Raw genomic sequence first — 8,884 nt, forward strand, 5'->3', positions numbered from 1 at the left:
AGGTTACACATCCTGTGCAGTAACTGAGGTTTGTTTGATATGTGTGTCCCTGGGGGTGTTCCACGTCAGGTGTTGGTGCATCCCGGTGCCATTAATCGGAGATCTTCAGTAGCAGGGCCCGGTCGGGACACACGTGCACAGTTGGTGTCTCGCAGCATCATTGGAGTCTTTGGCACATGTATGCGTTCCGACCCCCTCAGTTCCTTCTCCACCATAGAATCCTTGAAGTCGAATTCCAAAGCATAGGGGAGGAGGGTGGGTAGTGGAGCACCCACAGGGACACATACATCTTGAAGAACCTCAGTTACTGCACAGGGTGAGTAACCTTCTCTACTTCTTCGAGTGGTCTCCCTGTGGGTGCTCCACTTCAGGTGAATGTACAGCAGTACCTGCTATGATTGGGGGGACTTTGGAGTTGCGGATTTGGCAGTGGCAGACAGTACTGTATGTACTGCACTGTAGTGGCAGACAGTACTATAATGTCCGCTCTGGCATCTTGTGTGATGGTGTAGTGTTTGGCAAACATATGGTCTGACAACCATGTAGCGGCTTTGCATATGTCAATAATGGGTACGTTGTGTAGGAACTCTACCGATGTTGACGTAGCTCGAGTGGAATGAGTTCTGATGCCATCAGGAGGTTCAATGTCATGGATCTGGTAGCAGGACCTAATAGAGTCGGAGATCCACTTGGAGAGCGTTGTTGTGAAATAGCAGCTCCTTTCAGCAGTAGATACAAAGAGTCTAGGTGATTTACGAAATGATTTTGTTCTGTCCAAGTAGAAGGCAATCGCCCTTCTAACGTCCAGGGTATGAAGTGCTGCTTCCTGTGGGTTTTTGTGGGGTTTGGGGTAAAAAGTGGGGAAGTGTATCAGCTGGTTAAGATGGAAAGAGGACACCGCCTTTGGCAGAAATTTAGGGTGGGGTTGCATCGTGATCTTGTCCTTAAATAAATTAGTGTATGGGGAGGGGGCCATCAGTGCACTTATTTCCCTGCCCCATCTGGCTGACGTGATGGCCACCTTCATGGACATGTGGAGTAAGGAGGAGGTGGCTATTGGTTCAGAGGGAGGTCTCATTAGGCCTCTGAGGATGAGGTTCAAATTTCAGGTGGGTGTGGGGTGGGGTGGACTTGAGGGTAGAGGTTTTGGAATCCAGTAAGGAAGCATTTTGTAGTAGGGTGTGTGAAGACAGAGGAGCTGTCCAGTTTCTCATGGAAGGCATTGACTGCCACGAGATGAACTCTGATGGAACTGAGTGATAGACCTTTGTTTTTGAGTTCTAAAATTTAGTCTAGGATATCAGGAAGGGATACGGTGCAGGATGTGAGGGTTTTCTGTAAGCACCACATCAAGAATTGTTTCCACTTTTGGAGGTAACTATTGTGAGTGGAGTCGCATCTACTGTGTAATAACACGTGTCTGACTTACTCTGAACAGGCTAGTTCATGCAATTGGAACCAAGGAGGAGCCAGGCTGTCAGATGAAGTTTCTCCAGTTGTGGATGGAAGATGCAACTGTCGCTCTGGGAGAGGAGGTCCGGTCTCATCAGGAGAGTTCTTGGAGGGCAGATCAACATGCGAAGCAGGTAAGGATACCAGGTCTGTCTGGCCCGTGCCAAGGCAATAAGCATGACCTTGGCCTTGTCGTCCCTGATCTTGTGGAGAACTCTGTGTATTAGAGGAATTGGAGGGAATGCATACGTAAGTGTCCAGTTCCATGAGAGTAGGGATGCGTCTCTCAGGGAGCCTTTCCCGAGTCCCACTCTGGAGCAAAATAATTGGCATTTGCAGTTCTTTGCTGTGCCAAATAGATCTATCGAAGGAGAGCCCCAAAGGGAGACTAGGTGGGATGCGATCATAGAAATTAGTTCCCATTCATGTTCTTGTGAAAAGTGTCTGCTACAGGTGTTGGTGGTGGTGTTCTGACACCCCAGCAGGAATGAGGCCGTGATGTCTATGCGATGTAGTATGCACCAGTTCCAAAGTTTGATGACTTCTATGCACAGGGAGTGTGATCTTGCTCCCCCTTGTCTGTTGATGTAGAACATACATGCAATGTTGTCTGTGAGTACTCAAAGAGATTTGTTTCGAATGAGTGGGAGGAAGTGAAAGCAGGCGTACCTGCCTGCTCTGAGTTCTAGGAGGTTTATATGCAGATGGGCCTCCAGTGCAGACCACCTGCCTTGTGTCATCAGGGAGGCGTCTGTGGTGAGCATAAGCGCCGGGGGATTTTGGCAAAAGGGAACTCCTGCGCATATATTCTCCCTTTCCATCCACCAGTGCAGTGAGTTCAGCACATTTGTGGGTGGAGTTACCATCATGTGGAGGCTGTGCTTGGCGGGTTTGTACTCAGCCAGCCCTGTAAGACCTCATGTGTAGTCTGGTGTGTTTCACCACGAACATGATAGCTGCCACGTGGCCCAGAAGTTGCAGGCACTTTCTGGCTTCGACCCTTGGGCAGATGGACACCGTATGTATGAGGTGTTTGATGGTGAGGAACCTGGCCTGCCGGAGGAAGGCTCTGACAAGGGTCGAGTCCAGGTAAGCCCCATTGAACTCTATTTTCTCTATTTGGACTTTTGGAAGTTTATTTGCAATCCAAGCCTTTGGAAAAGAGCGATGGTCAACTGGGTGGCCGTATGCATTTCTTCATACGATCGGCCGTTGATGAGGCAGATGTCCAGGTATGGGAAAAATATGATCCCTTGTTTACGTAGGTAGGCTGCCACCACCACGAGAGTCTTGGAAAACATACGTGGTGCAGTGGAGAGACCAAATGGGAGCACTCTGTATTGGAAGTGGTCGTGTCCCACTGTGAACCATAGGAATAGTCTGTGTGCTGGGTGTATTGAGGTATGCGTCTTGGAGGTCAAGGGCTGAGAACCAGTTCCCTCATTCCAGCACCGGTATTATTATGCCCAACATGACCATTCTGAATTTTTGGGAGCGGACGAATTTGTTGAGTCATTGCAGGTCTAGAATGGGTCATATCCTCCGCTTTTCTTCTGGGTCAAGAAATAGTGGGAGTAAAATCCCTTTCCTCTGTGCTGTGTTGGAACTCATTCCACTGCACTTAAGAGGAGTAGGTGAGTTACTTCTTCCCGAAGTAGATGTTTGTGAAAGGGGTCCCTGAAGAGGGACGGGGAAGGGGTAGGGGGGATGAAATAAAAGGGATGGAAAGTCCCAACTGCACTATTTTCAGGACTCAGTGATCCTGTGTGATGTTTCGCCAAGCGTGGTGAAAGCATTGGAGGCAATGGTCAAAAGGGCAAGTAGGCACTGGTGGTAAGGAGTGGTCACTCAGACCCTCGACCAAGACTTCAAAATTGCGGTTTGTTGCCCGATGGGTGGGACGCAGGTTGTTCTGACTGGGTTTGTCAATGTCTGTTAGGCCTGCCGCGGGACCTCCCAGTGTCATAGAATCATAGAATATCAGGTTGGAAGGGACCTCAGGAGGTCATCTAGTCCAACCCCCTGCTCAAAGCAGGACCAATCCCCAATTTTTGCCCCAGATTCCCTAAATGGCCCCCTCAAGGATTGAACTCACAACCCTGGGTTTAGCAGGCCAATGCTCAAACCACAGAGCTATCCCTTCCCATACTGCTTGGACTGTGGGCAGTTGTATTGCTGCAGGTGAGACCTCTGGTAAGGCTGGTATCTCTTTCTCTTGGAAGGAGGGGTGTAGATCCCTAGTGTTTGGAGGGTACTGGAATCTTTCATTGTGTGAAGGACTTCATTGGTTTTCCTGGAAAAAAGTTTATCTTTGTTGAACGGTAAATCCTTCACTTTGGTCTGCAACTCTTTAGGGATGCCAGATGAGGAGTGCTAGGAGGCCCCACGCATCACCACCATAGTAGCTGTGGTGCGAGCTGCCGTGTCGGCCATGTCCAGAGATGCTTGAAGCGCTGTTCTGGATACTAGCTGTCCCTCTACCAGGAACAATTTAAAATCTGCTTTTTGGTCCTCTGGGATGTGGGAAGTAAATTCAGAAAGTTTGTTGTAATTATCAAAGTCATAGCTGGCAAGAAGAGCGGTATAGTTGGCAATTCTAAATTGGAGAGTAGAGATGTGTAAATCTTGCGACCTAAGAGGTCAAGGTGTTTGAGGTCTGTTTCTGGGGTGTGGACCGCTAATGAGGTTGTTTAGCCCTATGATTAGTAGCTTCAATCACAAGGGAGTTGGGCTGCAGGTTTGAGAATAAAAAGTCCACGCCCTTAGCTGGAACATAATATTTCCGGCCAGCCCTTTTGCAGGTTGACGGGACGGAAGCTGGTGTCTGCCAGATAGTGTCGGCCAGTTCCAATATGTCATTGTTTATGGGGCATGTAATCTTTGAGGATGCCAAGGGTTGGAGGATCTTCAAGAGTTTATGTTGATTCTCCTGTACTTCCTCCAATGGAATGTCCTGGCTGACTGCAACCCTCTTAAATAATTCCTGAAATTGCTTAAAGTCATCTGCTATAGTTGCTGGGGATAGCATGACGGCTTCATCAGGTGAAGAAGAGGAGTTGTGTTAGGGCAATTCCATGTCAGGTGCGGGCTCTTCCTTCACTTCCTCATGTAGATCCTCAAAGGCTCTAGACACAGATGGTGTTGGGGATCCAGGTGGAGGGTGGATCTGCACTCTGTGAAGCAAGGAGGTGCAGGAGTAGTGGGCCTTATAGGGTGCCCATGAGTCTCAAGATGCCCATTGCATGGGGTATGGTAGTTGAGGTCCCATCCATGGTGGAGCAAACCATGGGAATTGGGGTTGGTCCTTGTGATGCACGTTCCTGTCAGGTGGTCTTTGCTGTGGTGGAGGAGAGTCAGGTGGAGAAAAGACTGCGTCTCCGTGGTCATCATCATTGCTGTCTGTGAAGACAGAGCGTTCAGTAGAGCATTCCTCAATTATTGGGAGTAGACCATATCCACCCTGACTGAACTGGCCTTGTCAACACTGGTTCTCCACTTGTAAGGTAACTCTCTTGTCTTCATGTGCCAGTATATTTATGCTTGTATCTCTAATTTTCACTCCATGCATCTGAAGAAGTGGGTTTTTTACTCACAAAAGCTTATACCCAAATAAATCTGTTAGTCTTTAAGGTGCCACCGGATTCCTCATTGTTTCAGTAAGAGAGGGTGCCTGGATCACAGTTGAGCCCTTGGTACCAAGTGGCGGTGAATCCAGCACCAGTGCCACTGAGATGTCTCGAGGCATTAGAAATTGCATCTGCGCTGGAGCGTGCGACACCGTGGATCTAGAGTCAGAAGCCATTGGTTTAAGCAGTTTGCCTTTGGTCTTGGCTGGTGCAGTAGCCCCATGGCGGCACTGTCAGCCGCTGCTGGATGGTGTGTCGGTGGAGTCGCCGGTGCCAACGGCATTGTCGGTGCCAGGGCTATGTGCACAGATGGCGCCAACTCCGGCACAGGTGTCAGCGCCTTCGGTGCCGAGGAGGAGACCTGGCCATGACGCAGTCTTGACTCCTTACTTTTCTGCACCATATGCCCGGTGCCAGAGGTGCTGGGATCACAGGTGCTGACCCTTGAGGCAGTTGGCACCGCTGGCAAGGACCTCACTGGGAAACATTTCTTTTTGCCCGGTTCCCTGTGTGGGGAGGTCAAGGCTCTCTTCCTCTTCTCATGAGAGGGTGGAGCCCTGCTCTTGGTCAGTTCTGACCTGGTCGGAGAGCACCTAGCAGAGGGTTTTGTTCCTCCCGTCTCCAAATCAGGTTGGAGGGATTTCTCCACAAGAATATCTTTAAACCCCAGTCTCTGTCTTGGCTAGCTCTGGCTTTTAGATTATTGCAGTGGACGCACTTATTTGGGACATGAGTCTCACTGAGGCATTTGACACACCAGCAATATCCTTCCGAGTGTGGTATGGGGTCCTTGCAAGAGTTGCATTTTGTAAAACCGGGAGACCCCAGCATCTTGAATGTGGTCCACTCCAGAAAGTCTAAGAATGAGACCTTAGCGGGGTTCACTCCCGAAGTGGGAAAAGGGGTTAAGAAAAAACTAGGGTTTTTTTGTTTGTTTTTAAAACGAACTATATGCAACTATCTAAAGGTAGGGTAGTAACTGGGGAGTTTTTATCTAACTAAAACTAATTTTCTTCTCAAAATAGAGGAAGAGGTTCAGCAATGCCCTGAGTTCTGTCTTCAGCCAAGGAGGGTTCAGAAGGAACTGAGGGGGGTCAGAACGCACGTGCGCCAAACAGACTCCAACAACAATTTGAGACACCAACTGCGCACACACGTCCCGACCAGGCACTGCTACCGAAGATCTCTCATCAATGGCGCCGGGATGCACCGACACCTGAAGTGAAGCACCCACAGAGATACCACTTGAAGAAGAACTTTTGTTTTCAAACAAAAGGCTAGCATTAACTTTTGGTAGCTGAAAAGCATAGTGAGTAGAAAAGCTTAATCCTCTTTCATGATTCATTACAAGGATTTTAGCATTTTATTTGTGTCACTGGAAAGGAGGGCATACATTGGTTTTGGCCTTTGCCTTTGTCCTACTTGTAACATTATAGCTGTACATTAAGTGGGAAGTTTTAGTACCAGTTATGCAGAAATGGACTAAATTGATAATGAGATAGCATTTGACAGAGCTAGACCTGAGTAGGCTGACCATCTATGTGGCATCGTAAGGATATTAAAAACTCCCACTATTTTCATTCTATTCACTTGCTCCATGTCTCAGGTCTGGCCAATGCAGGCCCCAAGAGGAAGGGACAAAGTGGCTTTATATCTTTGTAGCTTCCCAACTCTGGGCTGAACAGGGCTGTTTTGGGCCCCTGTTACAATTTAGGAAAGCCTCAGAGCTGCTATAAATCACATGTGGCTGCCTTGGCCATCAGGTGGTAGGGTGATTAGATGTCCCTATTTTATAGAGACCGTTGCGGTTTTGGGGTGTTTTTCTTATATAGGCTCCTAATACCCCCCACCCCCTGCCCTGATTTTTCACACTTCCTGTCTGGTCATCCTATCTGGTGGGGAACAGGATATGGATGGTGTAGATCTGCTGTGCTCAATCAGAGATACCATTAATACAAGGGGATTTCCCAGGTAGCAGGTCACACTGATTTTTCCAGAAGTTTTATGCCATCAGATCTTAGGGAAAAACTGTGACCAGTATCCAGAGGTGAAAGTAAGCCAGCACGGTCCGGTCTGGCATACCGGCAAGAGCTGGTACGCCGTGCCGGACCAGACCAGCTTCCCCAGGCTGGCGATTTAAAGGGCCCAGGGCTCCCCGCAGCGGCCGGAGCCCCAGGCCCTTTAAATTACAACCAGAGTCCCGCTGCCAGAGCCCCTGTGTAGCGGAGGCAGCTTGGGCTGTGATTTAAAGAGCCCTTTAAATCACTACCAAAGTCCCTGGCTCCCGCTGCTACCCCAGGGACTCTGACAGCAGGGTTCAGATGGCGATTTAAAGGGCCTGTGGCAGTAGCGGTAGTTGGAGCCCTGGGCCCTTTAAAATGCCACCCGAGCCCCACTGCTGGAGCCCTGGGGTGGCGGTGGCCTGGGGCTCCGGAAGTGATTTAAAGGGCCAGGGGCTCCCAGCCGCCGCAACCACAGTGTAGCCCCAGGCCCTTTAAATCTCTGCCAGAGCCCCGAGCCCTGGAGTAGCGGCGGCAGCCGGGAGGCCCCGGGGCTCCGTCGGCAATTTAAACGGCCTGGGGCTCTGCTGCAGTAGCGGCGGCTGGAGCCCCGGGCCCTTTAAATCTCCACCGAGCCCCGGGACTCCCAGCCACCTCTGCAGCTGGTAGCTCAGGGGGTGATTTAAAGGGCCCTGGGCTCCCAGCCACTGCTACTGCAGCCAGGGATTTAAAGGCCCCACCTCTTCCGGTTGAGGACACGCCCTGCTCAGGACTCCGGCGTACCGGTAAATCCTTTAAGTTACTTACACCCCTACCAGTATCTCTTATATGGTGGTTAAAATATTTGTATCATCTAGATAGTCTAAAGTGGACCTCCCCAACTATGGGACTAGATGTACAATGAATATTTCTGGTATGGATATATGTCACACATGTTATGATATATATAATTTCCTAGAAGCAACAATTCTTATGGAGGTCTTTTGGGTTCTTTTTGGCCTTTTGCTAGATTGCTGTCACTTTTAGTGATCATGTGGGGTGTAATGGCATATCTTCTCTGAGAGATTATTGGTACGGTGTAGTAAAGTAAATACGGTGTAGAAGTACGGTGTAGAAGTAAAGAGATTGGTCAAAGTGTGCACAAAGTTTGACTACTACAGTGTCATGCTGGTTGCCAGATTTGGCAGGAGCTGATGGTACTTGAAAGTAGGCAATGGGCTTTGCAATATTTCCTTGAAGCAGGAGCACTGGTCAAATACATCTGGTGAAGAGATACAGCATTCTGTTTTAGACTGAGCTTTACCTGTGTCATGCACAAATCTGGTTTTGCCTCACTATTTATTTTTGTAATGTATTATTAACCTTGAAACGGAGATTATAGAACAAGTAATAGATGTTTAAAAAAAATCAATCCACATCATTTCAAGATTCTTTTTCTACTATTTTGTGTCATGTCTTTTATTCAAGGTCTTTGCCATCCAGTTTAAAAGGTCATTGTCATACATTTAGGTCTTGGGAGGGTGACAGCTAAGCCTCAGAGGAGTAGTAATTTAATATGATGCACTTGTTCACATATGCTAGTCGCCTCAAAGGGTCTTGTTTCAAAATAATTCTAGAGGCTGATTGCATGCTCAGTCAACAAAGTGACATTATGGGCTAGTGCTGGAAGAGTCAATGCTGTGATGGGGAGCAGAACTAGTTTTTACCTTATGTCAAATGTACACATAATTGTAATTGCATTAGAGATGTGGATGTGAAGGATTATAATGAGACTGTCATTTTTGCTGCTCTGAGGGCAGAAGAGAA

General features: G+C 48.5%; 1 protein-coding gene across 2 annotated transcripts in view; it reads left to right on the plus strand.

The window, feature by feature from the left end:
- Positions 1–480: 480 nt before the first annotated feature.
- The window catches only part of FAM89A (family with sequence similarity 89 member A), a 49,165-nt gene continuing 40,761 nt past the window's right edge, over positions 481–8,884 (plus strand). Inside the window, exons 1-3 of one of the 2 annotated variants that reach the window (XM_043543274.1) lie at positions 488–747; positions 1,439–1,586; positions 6,104–7,220. In XM_043543274.1, the coding sequence (XP_043399209.1) occupies positions 617–747; positions 1,439–1,586; positions 6,104–6,166 (342 nt within the window). In that variant the 5' untranslated portion in view covers positions 488–616 and the 3' untranslated portion in view covers positions 6,167–7,220. Of the gene's footprint in view, positions 748–1,438; positions 1,587–6,103; positions 7,221–8,884 lie in introns of those variants that run through there. The other variant, XM_043543273.1, reaches the window with a different exon arrangement.

The sequence above is a fragment of the Chelonia mydas genome, chromosome 3 (assembly GCF_015237465.2).
Source record: "Chelonia mydas isolate rCheMyd1 chromosome 3, rCheMyd1.pri.v2, whole genome shotgun sequence".
NCBI lineage: Eukaryota > Metazoa > Chordata > Testudines > Cheloniidae > Chelonia > Chelonia mydas.